We start from the raw sequence: 20,903 nt of genomic DNA on the forward strand, positions 1-20,903 counted from the left end.
CTATCCTAGATAATGTGTTACTGGTGTAGAGAGGAGTAGGAAGGATGCAGTCTCAGGTTTGGAAAGACTGAATTTATTTCAGCACCAACAGATCAAAGCGGAACAAAACCCAAACGTTGTTGTGCTCAAATTATATCTTCATAAACAAAAAGGCCCAGGTTGAACTATATAAAGTACTCAGGAAATAGTAGGAGAGATTCCTCTCAGGAAAACAAGTGACATTTACAATGACCCACAAAAGACAAAATGGCAGAGGGAGTGTATATATACAGTGATAGAGGGGCGATTGGAACCAGGTGTGTGTAATGATGACGAGACAAGTCCGGGGGTTGATGAGTGAAGGGCGTTTGACAGCAGTACATTCGGCAGCAGCTAGAAGGCCGGCAACACTGAATGCCTGAGCTGGACAGGAGAGGGAGCCAAAGCGAAGTCTGGTGTGACATAATGAGAGAAAACCAATAGAATATTTAATATATTTTCTCAAATTCCGTTTTCTCCGTTTAGTAATTTTCCAGGTTTCTGATTTGTCCCTGTTTTTCAGTTTTTCGCTCTCAAAATCACATTGTTAATAAAAAAACAACAAAAGGAGACAACTTTTGTAGTCTGAGAAAAATCTAAGACATTTTCATTTTTTGTATGGAGATACTCTTTAATTCAAGTGGCACCAGCAAGAGCCTTGCTTGGTTAGTGGTGTCTCTATAGCACACATGTGATTGCAGAGTTTGCTGAACAAATCACAACTGGATTGATGCAAATAATCATGATATCATTCTGCCAGGTAGGCATAGACTACTTTGTAGTTAACATTTAATTGACAAGGTTTTGGGGAAAGCTTTTCCAACAACCAGAAGATGGTAAAGGGGCATGTGGTCTACACAGGTAGAGTCCTATCTGTTCATGTTTCCTTTTGCAAAGTGGGCACTGCTTTATGTACAAACACCAACACTCACCTAAATAGTCCATATGCCACTGGGTGATAAGTTTTCATTGTTTTTGGGCAGAATTATGTGAGGTGTTGTTAGCGATGAGCCTTGGTCAATTTGACGAGGATGGCATATTCCAAGCTAATGTCGCCCTCTTCAATCTGTCACCTAATCCTCTTCAATCGGTCACCTAATGGGCAGGTCAGCCCTGGAGGAAAGTATTGGCTGTAAGAAGTAAGATAACATAACATCTGGTTGTTTTTAAATTACTTTTTTGGACATTGCTTTATTTTTGTTCCAATCTGTGTTACCCACTCCAGTCAGCAGAAGGCAATGTGAGTTTTTCAGGTAATGCTTCTTGCGTGACGTATAATTTAATGGACGGGGCGGGAGGCTTCTTCAACAGCGACAAAAGGCCTCTGATTCAACCAACGCGGTGGTTTGCTAGCGAACATAAAACCGGAGCATTTAAGCTCTTTAAGCTCTTTAGACTAATCTTGTGTGTATTAATCTTGGTGTTTAGAACACAATTCTGTTTACGTATCTACTAGTTCATTTTAACGTAATTTGCTTCTTAAATTAGCGAATGTGTTAACTTCATACTGCACCAGGCTAATCGCCCAGAGCATAAACTCACTAAACTAGACGGAGAAAAGAAGTTCTGGTGAAAGGAGAGGAAGAAGCTTTCAGAATGAAAAAGGAGGAAGATTCCGTAACATTGAAGGAGGAGAATGTAGTGAAAGAAGAGGAAGAACCTTTTGGAGTAAAAGAGGCAGAGGAGGCTATCTCAATAAAAGAGGAGGAAGACGTTTTAGGAGTGAAAAGGGAGGAGGAGTCGTCAGAATATCCGATTACCATCAGTGAGTACTGTCTTAAAAACAGGGGCACAAACAGCAGTTGTTGAACTGTGGGGTTTTAAAGGGGGATTCTACTGAAGTTCTACACTTGAATATGTTGTTCAGTACTGCCATTGGTACATATATTTTTTTTTATTCGATTTATTTTATTCTCCATGTGGTCTATATTAAAGCGCACTTCATCTTGTATAACAGGATTTTTACAATCCAATTCTGGTGCATAATTTCTACATAAAATATCAAAGGAATGCAAAAGGAACCCATTTCGTGGAACAACCTTTTACATTTGCATCACAAAGAATATATTACAAAATCATGATGAAAGTGGCCATTTTAGACATATGCATGCCTCTTGTAAGACTCTGTGATTGCAATAGATTGTCATATGTTTACCATCTGTTTGATGTTGTCATTCACACAGGAGAGAGACATGACTATTGTGGATCCTCTGGGGAGCCTCAACAACATCCTGATGCTGATGAGTCAGAGAAGAGTCTCTCCAGATCAGAACACCAGATGGTACAGCTTGGTCTGGTCTAGCATACAGCTTGCTCTATCTGGGTCTGGGCTGGGTTTCTGTAAAGCACTTTGTCAACAGTGACATCAGCATCCATAATGTTATGTGTCTATGTCCCCTCTTTATGGTTACCAGGACAACGCTAGCCCTTCCTCCCTCCTGGAGTCCCCGTGTCGTGCCTCTCCCGGTAGCACCTTACTGCTGGGTATGAAGAGGTTGTCTGTGCTGCTGGTGGACTGCAGGAAAACAACAGGGCTGAGTGGAACTGTGAGAGGAGGAGAAGAGAAGAAAGGATCAGATTTGACTCATCAAAGTAAGTGCTGTAGTTTAGTTTGAACAAATAAAATAGATCTGCCCACTGGTATCTGTTACCAGGACAACGAGCAGAGTTCTGCTAGTTGACAGGAAGATAGACTGGTATCTGTTACCAGGACAACCAGCAGAGTTCTGTTAGTTGACAGGAAGATAGACTGGTATCTGTTACCAGGACAACCAGCAGGGTTCTGTTAGTTGACATGAAGATAGACTGGTATCTGTTACCAGGACAACCAGCAGAGTTCTGTTAGTTGACAGGAAGATAGACTGGTATCTGTTACCAGGACAACCAGCATAGTTCTGTTAGTTGACATGAAGATAGACTGGTATCTGTTACCAGGACAACCAGCAGAGTTCTGTTAGTTGGCTGGTATATTTCCACCACATCAGACAGTTCTGTTAGTTGGCATATCAAATCTTGATGAAAGTTAGATTTAGAGAGAAAGTTTCAAGATGATCTGATGTAAGGTGCATGTTTTACAAACACATTTTCTCAAAACATTATAGATGTTACATTGCCTGTCCCAGTCAACCCCCCTATCTTTACAAGACTGTAGAACAGGAACTTGTCAGCCCTGCATTAAGGACCAACATTGTGATAAATGGAACTGTAAGTTCTATTTAAGGACCAAAAAACTGACAGCTGTGCCATATACATTTAATTTTCCATATAAATTTCAAAATGGTTGGCAAGAGATTTTCAATGTACTGATTCCATGGCACATGGTTTATGAATTGACACGCAAAGTGATGCCGGATTCAAAGCTTAAATTATTATACAAAATCCTTGCAACCAATAGAATGTTATATATGGGGATATAATCTTCCCAGCTCTGCAGATTTTGCTGCGAGGAGGCAGTCATTAGATTATTTATTTTGGTACTGTCCATCTGTAGCTCGTTTTTTGGTCACAGGTCCAGGAATCACTGAAGAATTGCAACATTTACCTAGAATACATGATAGTGGCAGAACATGGAGTAGGGTTTGATATAGTCATGGTAGGATACATGATAGTGGCAGAACATGGAGTTGGGTTGGATATAGTCATGGTAGGATACATGATAGTGGCAAAACATGGAGCTGGGTTTGATATAGTCATGGTAGGATACATGATAGTGGCAACACATGGAGTTGGGTTGGATATAGTCATGGTAGGATACATGATAGTGGCAACACATGGAGTAGGGTTGGATATAGTCATGGTAGGATACATGATAGTGGAAACACATGGAGTTGGGTTGGATATAGTCATGGTAGGATACATGATAGTGACAACACATGGAGTTGGGTTGGATATAGTCATGGTAGGATACATGATAGTGGCAACACATGGAGTAGGGTTGGATATAGTCATGGTAGGATACATGATAGTGGCAACACATGGAGTAGGGTTGGATATAGTCATGGTAGGATACATGATAGTGGCAACACATGGAGTAGGGTTGGATATAGTCATGGTAGGATACATGATAGTGACAACACATGGAGTTGGGTTGGATATAGTCATGGTAGGATACATGATAGTGGCAACACATGGAGTAGGGTTGGATATAGTCATGGTAGGATACATGATAGTGGCATTACATGGAGTAGGGTTGGATATAGTCATGGTAGGATACATGATAGTGGCAACACATGGAGATGGGTTGGATATAGTCATGGTACAACAAATATTGTGGTTAAACTCAAATATACTAATTGATTAAAAAAAACTTATTTTTCTAAGAAATGTAAATTTAAAAAAAGGTATAATTTTAGTGAATGATATCATAAATAGGACTGGTGGAGTTATATCACACACAGCTAACACAGACATATGGAAATGTCTGCTTTCAACTAATTGCAGCATTACCACAAAAATGGTAAAAAAGTAAGGAGCTTGTATGTCGGCCCTGTATTAAAGAACGTAAATGGTTAAAGAAAAGTATGATAAATAAAAGCATATACCAATTTCATTTCAGGACCAAAAAACTGACAGCTGTGCCATATAAATTGCAAAATAGTTGGGAAGAGATTTTCGATGTACCCAATTCCATGGCACGTGGTTTATGAATTGATATGCAAAACAACACCGGATTCAAAACTTCACATTTTTCAATTTAAAATACTATACAAAATTCTGTCAACCAACAGAATGTTATATATATATCATACAATCATACATACATACATACAATCTTCCCAGCTCTGCAGATTTTGCTGTGAGGAGGCAGAGTCATTAGATCATTTATTTTGGTATTGCCTGTTTCTGTTCTCAGGTTCAGGAAACCTATAAATAGTATTGTTGGGAGAATCTGGAGAGAACGGGTATGTCAATTACTAATATCCCATATATACTATATCATTCTTAGTAAAGTAGTTATCTTCAACTCGCAATCTGTGGATTCTATTCGATTGTATGAAAAGTTGTAGAAACATCTCAAGGATGATCAATGGAAACAGGATGCACCTGAGCTGAATTTCGAGTCTCATAGCAAAGGGTCTGAATACTTATCTAAACATTTATATTTTCAATATTCATATTTTTCAAAATTCATGTCAGAATTGTTTGAATTAAATCAAAATACTACTCATATTACAGAAAAGGTGGTAATGCTTCATGACACCCATTGTTGAAGGCCTGTAGCATCTGATGTTTAAACATTATGGAGTCTAATGATTAAAAGGGAAGGGAAAGGGGATACCTAGTCAGTTGTACAACTGAATCCATTCACCCTAAACGTGTCTTCCTCATTGAACCCCTCTGAATCAGGGAGGTGCTGGAGACAGCCTTAATCGACGTCCACGTCATCGGCGCCCAGGGGACCACTTGTTGTTGGGGTTATTTGCCTTGCTCAAGGGCAGACCGGCAGATTTTTCCTACTCTCCGGCGTGGGGATTCGAACCGGAGACATTTCAGTTACTGGCCCAACACTCTTAACCGCTAGTCTACAAATGTTCCAACTTTAATTAATTATTTCTCAATGATGCTTTAAAGGAGAAGTTTACCCAACATCCAGAAACTCCTAAGTGATTCCATACTATGAAACTAGTCCAGTGGAGTTTGTCCTCTCCCCCTCTCTCTCCCTGTAGTGTTGTACTGAAACAGCTGCAAAAATGGGACTTGTGACGTTTCTGGATGCGGCCGTCGCTTTTCTGCTTTGCCAGTTAATAAATGATTCAGAAATCCACAAAGTGTGTGGACAAATTTGTTTTATTAAAGCTATTGGCCTTTGTCTTTCACCTTGAGGAAAAAAAACACTTTTCAACCCATATTATCTATTACATAATAAAATAAAAGAGAATGGCGTCAGAGATGATGGCTGCCGTTTTATGGGCTGCTAATCAACCGTGCTATTTAGTTTGTTTTTTCACGTTGTTTGTATCTTATTTTGTCCATAATGTTGCTGCTACCGTCTCTTATGACCGAAAAGAGCTTCTGGACATCAGAACAGCGATTTCTCACCTTGAACTGGGGGAAGAATTTTTCTTTTTAATGATTCGGACGAGAGGGATTTACTCCAGACACCCGACAAGGCCCTCATCCCCATAATTCGCAGGAGAAAGAGACGGAGATATCGCGGACAGAGGTCGGAGTGCCTTGTAAGGATCTGGGGACGAGTGGGTAATCTGCCTTTACCATCGGTACTATTAGCCAACGTACAATCATTGGATAATAAAATAGACAAACTACGATCACGTATATCCTACCAACGGGACATTAAAAACTGGAATATGTTCCACCGAGTCGTGGCTGAACGATGACATAACACTGTATCAGCAGGATAGAACAGTAGCCTCTGGTAAGACAAGGGGTGACGGTCTATGTATATTTGTGAACAACAGCTTGTGCACAATATCTAAGGAAGTCTCAAGGTTTTGTTCGCCTGAGTTATAGTATCTCATGATAAGCTGTAGACCACACCATCTACCAAGAGAGTTTTCATCTACAGTTGAAGTCGGAAGTTTACATACACCTTAGCCAAATACATTTAAACTCAGTTTTTCGCTATTCCTGACATTTAATCCTAGTAAAAATGCCCTGTCTTAGTTCAGTTAGCCACTTTATTTTAAGAATGTGAAATGTCAGAATAATAGTTGAGAGAATTATTTATTTCAGTTTCTATTTCTTTCATCACATTCCCAGTGGGTCAGAAGTTAACATACACTCAATTAGTATTTGGTAGCATTGCCTTTAAAATTGTTTAACTTGGGTCAAACGTTTTGGGTAGCCTTCCACAAGCTTCCCACGATAAGTTGTAAAATATATTTTGATTTGTTTAACACTTTTTTGGTTACATGATTCCTTATGTTTTTTCATAGCTTTGATGTCTTTACTGTTATTCTACAATGTAGAAAATAGTAAAAATAAAGAAAAACCCTTGAATGAGCAGTACCAGTCAAAAGTCAAACTTTTGACTGGTACTGTACATTAAATTCCCTGGCAACAGCTCCAGTGGACATTTCCGCAGTCTCTCTGAGACATCTGTGACGTTGTGTTGTGTGGCAAAACTGCACATTTTAGAGTGGCCTTTTATTGTCCCCTAGCACAAGGTGCACCTGTGTAATGACAATGCCCAATTTGAGAGAAAAAAAGCTTTTTGTACATATGTAAAAATTCTGGGATCTTTTATTTCAGCTCGTGAAACATGGGACCAACACTTTACATGTTGCATTTATATTTTTGTTGATTAAAGTATCAGTTTTAGATACATGTTATTTCATGACCATGTGAATGAACAAGCCTTTTCAGACTTTATAATATGGCTATATATAGACTTACTAAACTCAGCAAAAAAAGAAACGTCCCTTTTTCAGGACCCTGTCTTTCAAAGATCATTCGTAAAAATCCAAAATAACTTCACAGATCTTCATTGTAAAGGGTTTAGCCTTTTCTCAATATAGGGGGTGCTGTTTCAACGTTACCATTTATCGTTCCCAAATTAAACTGCCTCGTACTCAATTCTTGCTCGTACAATATGCATATTATTATTACTATTGGATAGAAAACAATCTCTAGTTTCTAAAACCGTTTGAATTATGTCTGTGGGTGAAACAGAACTCTTTCTGCAGCGAAATTCATGACAGGAACTGCGAAGGTCTGAAAACGAGGCTCTGTTCTCAGATCAGTTTAAAGCTCTGTATGTATCCTATGGGTCGACATGAACTGCACCCGCCTTCCCCTGGATGTCAGTAACCAATGAGGATTGAAATGGAGTTTCTACGCAGATCTCAGACCTTATAAAGCCACAAGGAACGGAGGGATCTTTCTTTTTGACGTTCGTCATGACGCAAAGCAAGACCTCAGGATGGCATTTTGAAACGCTCAGTTATCGGCCTTAGATATATCCGTCTGTAATTTAATTCGATATAGGTGCTAGAAACATCATAACGAAGTTATTTTAAACCGAGTTATATCAGTTTATGCCATTTTCGGAATTTCCTTAGTATTGCGTTTTGAACATTTGGGCATGTCGGCGTCACATAGCTATTGTTAGCTGCTAGTTCCAAAGTTGAAGAGGACTTTTTACAACCGAGCAACGATTCTTTTGGACAAAGGACATCTTGCCCAAGATTCTGATGGAAGCTCGTCCAAAAGTAAGAGCTATTTATGATGTTATTCCGTATTTATGTGGTAAAATGAAAAAGGATTTGTCCGCCATTATTGCGGCACTGGTCTGGCTGTAACGCACACTGTATGTCTAGTAACATTAATTTTAAAAATCTAACACAGCGGTTGCATTAATAACTAATGCATCTTTCATTTGCTGTCCAACCTATATTTTTTTGTCAAGTTTACGATTATTTATCGATTAGATTAGGTGCCTCTCCAAGATGGCGCCGGCCAGAATGCATGAAATGCTGCTAATGATCACATTGTATAACCACGATTTGTGCTGCTAAATATGCACATTTTCGAACAAAACCTATATGCATTGTGTAATATGATGTTACAGGACTGTCATCTGATGAAGTATATGAAGGTTAGTCCAATTATATATCTTTTGCTGGATTGTTACGATCGCTAACATTTGCTGCTGGTAAATGCGGTTGTGTTTCTGGCTATTGTGGTAAGCTAATATAATGCTATATTGTGTTTTCGCTGTAAAACACTTAAAAAATCTGACATATTGGCTGGATTCACAAGATGTTGGGCTTTCATTTGCTGTACGCTGTGTATTTTTCAGAAATGTTTTATGATGAGTAATTAGGTATTTGACGTTGGTCTCTGTAATTATTCTGCCTGCATCGACGCTATTTCAGATTGCAGCTGCAATGTAGAACTGTGATTTATACCTGAAATATGCACATTTTTCTAAAAAAACATATGCTATACAATAAATATGTTATCAGACTGTCATCTGATGAAGTTGTTTCTTGGTTAGTGGCTATTTATATCTTTATTTGGTCGAATTTGTGATAGCTACTGATGGAGTAAAAAACTGGTGGAGTAAAAAAAGTGGTGTCTTTTGCTAACGTGGTTAGCTAATAGATTTACATATTGTGTCTTCCTGTAAAACATTTTAAAAATCAGAAATGATGGCTGGATTCACAAGATGTGTATCTTTCATCTGGTGTCTTGGACTTGTGATTTAATGATATTTAGATGCTAGTATTTACTTGTGACGCTATGCTAGGCTATGCTAGTCATCTTTTTTACTGATGGGGGTGCTCCCGGATCCGGGTTTGGGAGGAATTAGAGGTTAAACACTGTTTCCCATGCTTGTTCAATGAATCATAAACAATTAGTGAACATGCACCTGTGGAACGGTCGTTAAGACACTAACAGCTTACAGACAGTAGGCAATTAAGGTCACAGTTATGAAAACTTAGGACATCAAAGAGGCCTTTCTACGGACTCTGAAAACACCAAAAGAAAGATGCCCAGGGTGCCTGCTCATCTGCCTGAATGTGCCTTAGGCATGCTGCAAGGAAGCATGAGGACTGTAGATGTGTCCAGGGCAATAAATTGCAATGTCCGTACTGTGAGACGCCTAACACAGAGCTACAGGGAGACAGGACGGACAGTTGATCGTCCTCGCAGTGGCAGACCACGTCTAACAACACCTGCACAGGATCGGTACATCCGAACATCACACCTGCGGGACAGGTACAGGATGGCAACAACAACTGCCTGAGTTAGGTCTAGGGCACTGCATCGCAGCGCTAGCTGTGCCACCAGAGACTCTGGGTTCGCGCCCAGGCTCTGTCGCAGCCGGCTGCGACCGGGAGGTCCGTGGGGCGACGCACAATTGGCCTATCGTCGTCCGGGTTAGGAAGGGTTTGGCCGGTAGGGATATCCTTGTCTCATCGCGCACCAACGACTCCTGTGGCGGGCCGGGCGCAGTGCACGCTAACCAAGGTCGCCAGGTGCACGGTGTTTCCTCCGACACATTGGTGCGACTGGCTTCCGGGTTGGATGCACGCTGTGTTAAGAAGCAGTGCGGCTTTGTTGGGTTATGTTTCGGAGGACGTATGGCTTTCGACCTTCGTCTCTCCCGAGCCCGTACGGGAGTTGTAGCGATGAGACAAGATAGTAACTACTAACAATTGGATACCACAAAATTGGGGGGTAAAATTCAAAAAAATAAAACTGCCCGAGTTACACCAGGAACGCACAACCCCTCCATCAGTGCTTAGACAACCTATTGAGGACAGAGAGAGAGTGGACTGAGGGCTTGTAGGCCTGTTATAAGGCAGGTCATCACCGGCAACAATGTTGCCTATGGGCACAGACCCACCGTCGCTGGACCAGACTGGACTGGCAAAAAGTGTGCTTCACTGCCGAGTCGCGGTTTTGTCTCACCAGGGGTGATGGTCGGATTTGTGTTTATCGTCAAAGGATAAATGAGCGTTACACTGAGGCCTATACTCTGGATTGGGATCAATTTGGAGGTGGAGGGTCCGTCATGGTCTGGGGCGGTGTCACAGCATCATCGGACTGAGCATGTTGTCATTGCAGGCAATCTCAACGCTGTGCGTTACAGGGAAGACATCCTCCTCCCTTATGTGGTACCCTTCCTGCAGGCTCATCCTGACATGACGCTCCAGCATGACAATGCCACCAGCCATACTGCTCATTCTGTGCATGATTTCCTGCAAGACAGGAATGCCAGTGTTCTGCCATGGCCAGCAATGAGCCCGGATCTCAATCCCATTGAGCATGTCTGGGACCTGTTGGATCGGAGGGTGAGGGCTTGGGCCATTCCCCCCCAGAAATGTCCGAACTTGAAGGTGCCTTGGTGGAAGAGTGGGGTAACATCTCACACCTAGAACTGGCAAATCTGGTGCAGCCCATGAGGAGATGCACTGCAGTACTTAATGCAGCTGATGGCCACACCAGATACTGACTGTTACTTTTGATTTTGAACCCCCCTTTGTTCAGGGACACATTATTCCATTTCTGTTAGTCACATGTGTGTGAAACTGGTTCAGTTTATGTCTGTTGTTGAATCTTGTGTAAATATTTGTTTGAACATATGTTAAGTTTGCTGAAAATAAACGCAGTTGACAGTGAGAGGACGTTTCTTTTTTTGCTGAGTTTATATATAGTTACTATCAGTTTTAGGAACATCTACCCAAAATATTTCACCCTATTTTTTTACTTTACCCAAAAAGTTAACGACATCAGCGTTTAGTCAAAATGTTGAACATTTGTGAACGTCTAAATAAATTGGCCTTTTCAATAGCGTTTCGAACCCTTTCGACAACGGGGAGATGTTACTGATGTGCTTTGTGTCTTCGATGTAAAAACAAGTTTTAGACTTCCACTTAAAATTACTTTACTTATTTTAGGTTTAACTTCTACCACCTCAGAAACCCGGGTCCGGGAGCACCCCCCACCACCCCCCACTGACTAGCATAGCTAGCATAGCGTCACAAGTAAATAGTAGCATCTAAATATTATTAAATCACAAGTCCAAGACACCAACTGAAAGATACAGATCTTGTGAATAAAGCCATCATTTCTGATTTTTAAAATGTTTTACAGGGAAGACAAAATATGTAAATCTATTAGCTAACCACGTTAGCAAAAGACAACTTTTTTTTTACTCCACCATTTTCTTACTGCATCAGTAGCTATCACATATTCGGCCAAATAAAGATAAACATAGCCACTAACCAAGAAACAACCTCATCAGATGACAGTCTGATAACATATTTATTGTATAGCATATGTTTTGTTAGAAAAATGTGCATATTTCAGGTATAAATCAGAGTTTACCATTGCAGCCACCATCCCAACTCTCCCCAAAGCGACTAGAATAACTACAGAGACCATCGTGTATTAGCTAATTACTCATCATAAAACATTTCTTAAAAATACACAGCGTACAGCAGATGAAAGACACAGATCTTGTGAATATAGCCAATATTTCAGATTTTCTAAGTGTTTTACAGCGAAAACACAATATAGCGTTATCTTAGCTTACTACAATAGTCAGTCACACAGTAGCATTGATTCAAGCCAAAAATAGCAATAACGTTATAAACCACCAAACGCTATTAATTTTTTCACTAACCTTCTCAGAATTCTTCAGATGACAGTCCTGTAACATCATATTACACAATCCATATAGAGTTTGATCGAAAATATGCATATTTAGCGTCACAAATCGTGCTTATACAATGGAAATACTGTCCAACTACTCAAGCAATCTGCACGGCGCCATCTTGGAAAGACACCTATTTTTATCAAACTATTCATAAACTTGACTAAAAAAATACAAGTTGGACAGCAATTGAAAGACAAATTCGTTCTTAATGCAATCGCTGAATTACATTTTTAAAATTAACCTTACTGCGCAATACTGGGTACAATACAGGGTGCGATAATTTTCCGTGTAGCGTTGCGCTATGGCGTCATTTACATTTTACTTTTTCAACAGACCAACGATTTATCAGCATAAATAGTACTTACTATTAGCTGAACTCCCATCAGAATCTTGGTAAAGGTGTCCGTTGGCCAAAAGAATCGTTGCTGGGTTGGAGAATGTTTCCTTCGAAGTAGCAATTAGCAGTACACCATGGCATTTGAGAGAGAGATACCCAACTTTCTACAACGTCACAAAATGAAATGGCCGAAAATCGCTATATATTGACATAAACTGATAACTATCGGTTTAAAATAACAAGATTATGATGTCTTTAAAGCCTATAGCGAATAAAAATAGAGCCGGATATATCTAGTTTCTAAAACCAGAGATTCTAAAAAGACATGGCAAGTCGCTCTTTGCGTCAGGGCGCAGTTCCAAAAGGCTGGTCATCTCGGTTCCAACCAATTTATAGACTTTCTGAACTGTGTAGAGACTCCATTTGAAGGCCCTCTATTCGCTGACACCCAGGGGAAAGCGTATGCAGTGCATCTCAACCAATAGAAGACAGGCAAAGTTAAAGACAGCTCTCAGAGCAGATGATAAAATTTGCCATTCTCACACAGACATAGGATAAGTGCTCTAAGTCCAGTTCTCTTTCACTTACAGACATAATTCAAACGGTTTTAGAAACTAGAGAGTGTTTTCTATCCAATAATAATAAGAATATGCATATTGTACGAGCAAGAATTGAGTAAGAGGCAGTTTAATTTGTAAACAACAATCAAAAAAATAATGCTAACAGCTCCCCCTATTGACAAGAAGTTTTAAGGAAGTGTGTAGGTTGGATTCTGTATCATACAGCTATGAAGGTTATATATTAAGAACCACCTACTCGATAGGAATCCAGCGATGTCTGTGTCTTGAGTGTCCTAGAACTGTTTATTTTTTGTGTTCTGACTTGTAAAAACAGAATGAATAAAATAAGTAATGTAAACATATCAGTAATTACCAGGAAGCTCTACAACATTTGTTTTAAAATCACACAAAGATTAAAACTGGCCTCAGATTATTGAGGGATCTGATTAGGATTTACCCTCGTAGCAAGGCCGTTTTATCATGTGGAGGTTTCATTCAGGTCTCTATTTAAATAAACACTCTGTTTGTCTTTGACAGGAGAAAGACCAGACTCCGAGGAAGAGCCAGAGACGTCCAAACCAGCAAGAGGACACCACTGCTCCCACTGTGGAAAGGGTTTTAAACAGTTACGGGACCTGAAACAACATGAGAGAATACATACAGGAGAAAAGCCGTACCACTGCGCCCAGTGTGGAAAGAATTTTAACCACAAAGGATACCTGAAACAACATGAGAGAATACATACAGGAGAAAAGCCATACCACTGCTCCCAGTGTGGAAAGAGCTATAACCAGAGAGGATACCTGAAAAAACATGAGAGAATACATGCAAGGAGTTTCAACCAGAAAGGACACCTGATCCAACATGACAGAATACACCCATGTGTGAAGCCATACCACTGCTCACAGTGTGCAAAGAGTTTTACAAGGTTAGGGGGCCTGAAAATTCATGAGACAATACATACAGGAGAAAAGCCGTACCACTGCTCCCAGTGTGGAAAGGGTAGTAACCACTTAAGTGGCCTGAAAAGACATGAGAGAATACACACAGGGGAGAAGCCTTACCACTGCTCCCAGTGTGGAAAAAGTTTTGCCCAGTTATGTAACCTGAAAACACATGAGAGAATACACACAGGGGAGAAGCCTTACCACTGCTCCCAGTGTGAAAAGAGTTTTAAGGAGTTGGGTAACCTGAGAAGACATGAGATAAACCACACAGGAGGTAAGGGTGTAGGCTGTTGAACAGTATGACATAGGACAGATGTAGGCTTCTGAACAGTAGGTCATAGGACAGGAGAATGCCCAATACATGGTGGGACAGATGAGTCCAAATTTAATTCCAACCACCATGTCTTTGTGAGATGCAGAGTAGGATCTCCGCATGTGGGGTTCCCACCGTGAAGCATAGAGAAGGAGGTGTGCGGGTGCTTTGCTGTTGACACTGTCAGTGATTTTATTTTCAGTTTATGGCACACTTAACCAGCAGCTACCACAGCATTCTGCAGCGATATCCCATCTGTTTTGGACTTAGTGGGACTATCATTTGTTTTTCAACAGGACAATGACCCAACACACGTCCAGGCTGTGTAAGAAAACATGTGGAAATGCTTGAACCAATTTCTCATCTGCAATTTTGATTTCTGGGTTGTCTACTACCTCTAACACAGGAGTCACATTGCTATTAGGGAATGATATTGCTGGTGGTAACGTTACTCCTGTGTTAGAGGTAGTAGACAACCCAGAAATCAAAATTGCAGATGAGAAATTGGTTCAAGCATTTCCACATGTTTTTCCTGCTTGTGTCTTAACGAGGGCACAATCTCGCAAGCTTGGAGATGTGGTGGATTTGGCTAGTTCCATTTTTGAGAATGTTGAAGTAGAAGACAATGCACCGAGTATTCCTTCTGCAAGTCCGACAGTTTTTACTCCTGTAAAAACTAAGGCAGAGGACTGCGAAATCGCACCCCAATTACATGACATTCTTTTGTCTGTCACCCCTGAGAAGGTGATTGAATGTCAAAAAAGGAGACACCAGTCTTCGCAAGTGTTTTGCTTCGGTAATTTCCATTGAGGAAGCTAAAACTAGAGAGACTGCCTACTTTATGGAAGCAGGAGTTTTGATGCGTAAATGGGCAGCTCATGACACCGTTAATGACTGGAGTGAAGTGTGTCAAGTGGTTGTTCCTACACCGTTCCGACAGCAGGTGCTGTCACTCGCCCATGACCAGGCGTGGTCTGGACATTTGGGGATCACAAAGACTTATAACCGGGTCCTTCGTAATTTTTTCTGGCCAGGTTTGAAGTCTGACGTGGTCCAATTTTGTAAAACGTGTCACGTATGTCAACTCACTGGGAAATCGAATCAAACAGTTCCTAGAGCACCGCTCTACCCGATTCCTGTGGTGGGGGAACCGTTTTGAAAGAGTGATAGTTGATTGTGTAGGTCCGTTGCCGAAATCCAGGTCAGGTAACCAGTTCCTATTAACAATAATGTACAGATAGCCTATATGAAGGGCTCAGCGAATGTGGTTGCTGACGCTCTATCACGGGTTTACTAACTGGGGAAGCGTTGGTTTTTGTTATTACAAACTGTATGTTTGCAATTTTTGTGGTGGGCGTGTTACGTTCCCCAGTTTCTGTGTTCTGTTTTGTATTTGAGTGTGTGTTTCAGGAGATGGCTTCCGGAAGTACTCCCCAACCAGCTGATTGGTCTACCCCAGGCTAATTGATGATTGGAGCTGACCCCGCCCCCTCGTCAAGAAGCAGCTGACACTAATCACCATTGTCACCTGAAGATAAAAGCCAGTGTTCTGCCCCAAGAGATGGGAGAGATTGAGAGTAGAGAGAGGAGAGAGATGAGATAAGGAGTAGAGATTTGGAGATTGAGAGAGAGAAAAATTAGATTGTGATATAGTTATTTGACAAAGGAGAGTGATGGAGTGCTGCATCAGATGACCTGGCCTCCACAATCACCTGACCTCAATCCAATTGAGATTGTTTGGGATGAATTGGACCACAGAGGTTAGGAAAAGTGGCCAACAGCATTATCAGCATGTGTTGGAACTCCTACAAGACTGTTGGAAAAGCATTCCAGGTGAAGTTGGTTGAGAGAAAGCCAGGAGTGTTGCAAAGCTGTCATCAAGGCAAAAGGTGGCAAGTTTGAAGAATCTAAAATATATTTTGATTTATTTAACACTTTTTTTGGTTACTGATTCCATATGTCTTATTTCATAGTGAAAATAAAGAAAAACCCTTGAATGAGTAGGTGTGTCCAAACTTTTGACTGGTGCTGTACATAAAATCCCCTGGCAACCGCCTCAATGGACATTCCTGCAGTCAGCATGCCAATTGCCCGCTCCCTATGAGACATCTGTGCATTGTGTTATGTGACAGAACTGCACATTTTTGTGGCCTTTTATTGTCCCCGGCACAAGGTGCACATGTGTAATGATAATGCTGTTTAATCAGATTCTTGATATGCCACACCTGTCAGGTGGATGGATTATCTTGGCAAAGGATAAATGTTCACTAACAGGGATGTACCACTGCTCCCATTGTGGAAAGAGTTTTAACATGTTAGGAAACATGAAATATCATGAGCGAAATACACACAGGGGAGAAGCCATACCATTGCGTTCAGTGTGGAAGGAGTTTTACAGAGTTAGGGAAGCGGAAAGCTCATGAGCGTATACACACAGGGAGAAAGAAGCCTTACAAATTTCACTTTTCAATCTTAGGCGCTGCCCAGAACGAAGGCACCGTCCACCAGACAGACTGGACTTATAAACAAACACAAACAAAAACGAACTGTTCAAGTTCAAATTAAAAAGATACAAAATAACTACAACAAGTTCTGGGAAGTGTTTCAGTTGTGGTTTGGTTAAAGTCTGATTGAATAAGAGAAGGTAATGTTCTGTTAATTACTGATGTCCCCTTTAAGAACGGAGAACCCTTGGTCATGCGCAGTGTTGTTCTATGTTAATCTGGTACTAACTCGTTTTAGTAAATGTGAAGCTGCAGTTCCATTCCTTGTATGCGGAGTCTTTCTTATGATAGTAATAAGTAATAAGAGACACTGACAGTTATTATAGAAACGTTTGCTTATAAAGCCGTTTCCACCTCCATTTCTCGCTTATACATTTTTTACTGACACAAAAAGACAACTAACAACTTGTCAAACAAACTAACGAATTGTCTGTTGGCATTTATAAAAGTGCATATCCTGTTTCCGTCAGCCCGGTCATTACTTTTGAAATGGTTGGATCAATATCCACCTTCATGATATGGATGAAGCCTGATTTGGAATGTCTGAGTAGTTCTATCTGATGTCATAATACACCCCTCTGATAATCAAGTGATATTTGGAATGTCTGAGTAGTTCTATCTGATGTCATAATACACCCCTCTGATAATCATATGATATTTGGAATGTCTGAGTAGTTCAATCTGATGTCATAATTCACTCCTCTGATAATCATATGATATTTGGAATGTCTGAGTAGTTCTATCTGATGTCATAATACACCCCTCTGATAATCATATGATATTTGGAATGTTTGAGTAGTTCTATCTGATGTCATAATTCACTCCTCTGATAATCATATGATATTTGGAATGTCTGAGTAGTTCTATCTGATGTCATAATACACCCCTCTGATAATCATATGATATTTGGAATGTCTGAGTAGTTCTATCTGATGTCATAATACACCCCTCTGATAATCAAGTGATATTTGGAATGTCTGAGTAGTTCTATATGATGTCATAATACACCCCAGTCAGTGTTGTTGAGCAGAGAATCAACCAGAGAATCAACCAGATTGATTCACAGTCAGTGTTGTCGAGCAGAGAATCAACCAGGATGTCCATGTCGAAAGTTATTCAGGTGCATAATACAATGTTTTTCTTCTATTCTGTTATTCAATTAGAAAATGTAGTCTGAATGAGAACAAGCACATCTGTGAGCGTTATGCATTATAACATCGATTGACTAAATGATGACGTTGACAGCTTTGTAGTAAAACCAGGGTTGGAGTTAATTCCATTTCAATTCCAGTCAATTCAAGAAGTAAACCAAATTCCAATTCCACATATTCCTCATTGAAAACCATAGAAGAGAATTGGCATTTTCAGTTTACTTCCTGAATGCTGAATGGCAGTGAGATGCCATCCTCCTTCTCACATCCAGCCTGTTCCTGATATTCTGGTCTACATACACAATCACTTACAGTGCATTCGGGAGGTATTCAGACCTCCTGACTTTTTCCACATTTTGTTATGATACAGCCTTATTCTAAAATTGATTAAATTGGGATGTTTTCCTCTTCAATCTACACACAACACCCCATAATGATAAAGCAAAGACAGGGTTTTAGAAATTTTTGCAAATGTATTTTATAATTAAAAACTGAAATATAACATTTACATAAGTATTCAGACCCTTTACTCAGTACTTTGTTGAAGCATCTTTGGCAGCAATTACAGCCTAGAGTATTCTTGGGTACACTTGTATTTTTGGCTGGGTCACTCAAGGACATTCAGAGACTTGTCCCGAAGCCACTTCTGCGTTGTCTTGGCTGTGTGCTTAGGATTGTTGTTCTGTTGGAAGGTGAACCTTTGCTCCAGTCTGTTCATCTTTCCCTCGATCATGACTAGTCTCCCAGTCCCTGCCGCTGAAAAACAACCCCACAGCATGATGCTGCCACCACAATGCTTCACCGTATTTGCTCTATTGTTTACAGGATGATTTGTATCTTATAGAGCGTGGCTTTAAGGGAGTAGTATGGTCACATCTAGATAAAAACGAATGTGAAAAATTAACAGAGCAAATGTGCTTTAACACACTACCTATTCATGGAAGTATTTATTCATCATCCACATGTTCATATTAAGCTTCTACTTCTATGTACAGGAAAGTATTATTTGTAAGACGTAAGAGAAAAAACATCAGCTTATTGTTAAATTATTATGACGTTCTTTCCAATACAAAAGTGTAGTAACTTGTTTCCAAACTGCGTTACCCACTCCAGTCAGCAGATGGCGAAGTGCGTCTTTCAGACGATGCTTCTTGCGTGACGTGTAATTTACTGGACGGGTCGCTTCTTCAGGAACAACAACGCGGCTACTCTTTCAACCGCCTCGGTAGCTTGCAAGCCAACATAAAACTGAAAGATTGACGCTTTAGACCACGTTTATGTACATTAGCTAATCTCACTGTTGTAAACACAATTCTGTAGACGTATTAACTGGTTAACTTTAACCTAATTTGCTTGTTCAATTTGCAAACTTGTTAAAGATTGATGCTGAGCCTAGCACTAGGCTAGTCGCCAATGTTAACTAGCTAACATCCCGGACCATGAACTCACTAAACTACTCCTCCCCTGCTAAAGAAGAGGAGGTCTGCTGGACGGAGAAAGAAGCTCTGGCGCTGAACATTGTCGTGAAAGAAGAAGAGGAGGGTATTACAGTGAAAGGAGAGAAAGAACCTTTCAGAATGAAAAAGGAGGAAGAGGAGGCTGTTATAGTGAAGGAAGAAGAGGCTGTTATAGTGAAGGAAGAAGAGGCTGTTATAGTGAAGGAAGAAGAGGCTGTTATAGTGAAGGAAGAAGAGGTTGTTATAGTGAAGGAAGAAGAGGCTGTTATAGTGAAGGAAGAAGAGGCTGTTATAGTGAAGGAAGAAGAGAAAGAACCTTTCAGAATGAAAAAGGAGGAGGAAGAGGAGGCTATCTCAATAAAGGTGAAGGAGGAAGACGTTTTTGGAGTGAAAGAGGAGGAGACAGAAGATCCGATTAACACCAGTGAGTACTTTCTTAAACATGGGCACAAACTATGCAGTTGTTGAACTAATGTGTGGTTTTAAGGGGCATTCTACTGAAGTTCTATACTTGAATATGTTTCGAGCAAGGATGCCAACAAACAACGCATACACAGTTGTATAGCGGCAGAATAGGATACCGGGTAGGGAGTGGGCTATTTCATAAAGTGTTTCACTCACCACGTTTATTCTGAAAAATGTCTGTCCTCACTCTGGTAGCCTATGGACAAACATTAAGAATAAGCTACATGGTGAGTTGATGCCCTTTTGGCAGCTAGTTAGCTAGGTGAATTGATCATGCTACTTTGTATGCGTTGTTTGTTGGCATCCTTGTCATTTACGAAGTTTTTGGAACAGATTCCTGTTGGAACGTTCCACAAATTATACCCACCCGTTTCCTACTGTATACATTCTTAAAGGTTCAATCTGCCATTGGTACATTTATTTTGGGGACTTTTAAATTAGATGTATTGAATTCTCCATGTGGTCTATATTAAAGTTCCCCTCATCTAATATAACAGGCTTTTAAAATTCAATATTGTTGCATAATTTCTACTTAAAATATCAAAGGGATACAAAAGGCACCCATTTAGTGGAACGACCCTTTAACATTTGCATCACAAATAATATTTTATAGGCCCTTTTTAGACACATTCATGCCTATTGTAAGACCCAATGAATCACAGTGGTGGAAAAAGTACCCAATTGTCATACTTGAATATAAGTAAAGATACCTTAATAGAAAATGACTCAAGTATACGTGAAAGTCACCCTTTCACATTTGCATCACAAACAATATATTTAAAAATCATGATGAAAGTTACCATTTTTTTTGAGACCCTATGATTGTAATAGACGGTTATAAGTTGAGTGTCTGTTTGATGTTGTCATTCAAGCAGGAGAGAGACATGACTATGGTGGATCCTCTGGGGAGCCTCAACAACATCCTGATGCTGACGAGTCAGAGAAGAGTCTCTCCAGAACAGAACACCAGATGGTACAGCTTGGTCTGGTCTAGTATACCGCTTGCTCTATAGGGGTCTGG

At 40.3% G+C, this 20,903-nt stretch overlaps 2 protein-coding genes across 2 annotated transcripts; both read left to right on the forward strand.

The window, feature by feature from the left end:
- Window positions 1–1,258: 1,258 nt before the first annotated feature.
- LOC129849590 (zinc finger protein 239-like) lies at window positions 1,259–16,306 on the forward strand. Its single transcript, XM_055916397.1, has 4 exons — window positions 1,259–1,783; window positions 2,202–2,299; window positions 2,433–2,610; window positions 13,583–16,306. The coding sequence occupies exons 1-4, from the start codon at window positions 1,615–1,617 to the stop codon at window positions 14,284–14,286; spliced, it is 1,149 nt and encodes a 382-aa protein (XP_055772372.1). The 5' UTR covers window positions 1,259–1,614; the 3' UTR covers window positions 14,287–16,306.
- Window positions 16,307–19,136: 2,830 nt separating this feature from the next.
- LOC129849589 (cilia- and flagella-associated protein 251-like) lies at window positions 19,137–20,865 on the forward strand (the record flags this gene model as incomplete). Its single annotated transcript, XM_055916396.1, has 2 exons — window positions 19,137–19,841; window positions 20,755–20,865. Coding segments are annotated over exons 1-2 (553 nt in total), but the record flags the coding sequence as incomplete, so codon positions are not given.
- Between the last annotated feature and the right edge of the window lie 38 nt (window positions 20,866–20,903).

Source organism: Salvelinus fontinalis, unplaced genomic scaffold (genome assembly GCF_029448725.1).
Source record: "Salvelinus fontinalis isolate EN_2023a unplaced genomic scaffold, ASM2944872v1 scaffold_1544, whole genome shotgun sequence".
NCBI classification, from domain to species: Eukaryota; Metazoa; Chordata; class Actinopteri; order Salmoniformes; family Salmonidae; genus Salvelinus; species Salvelinus fontinalis.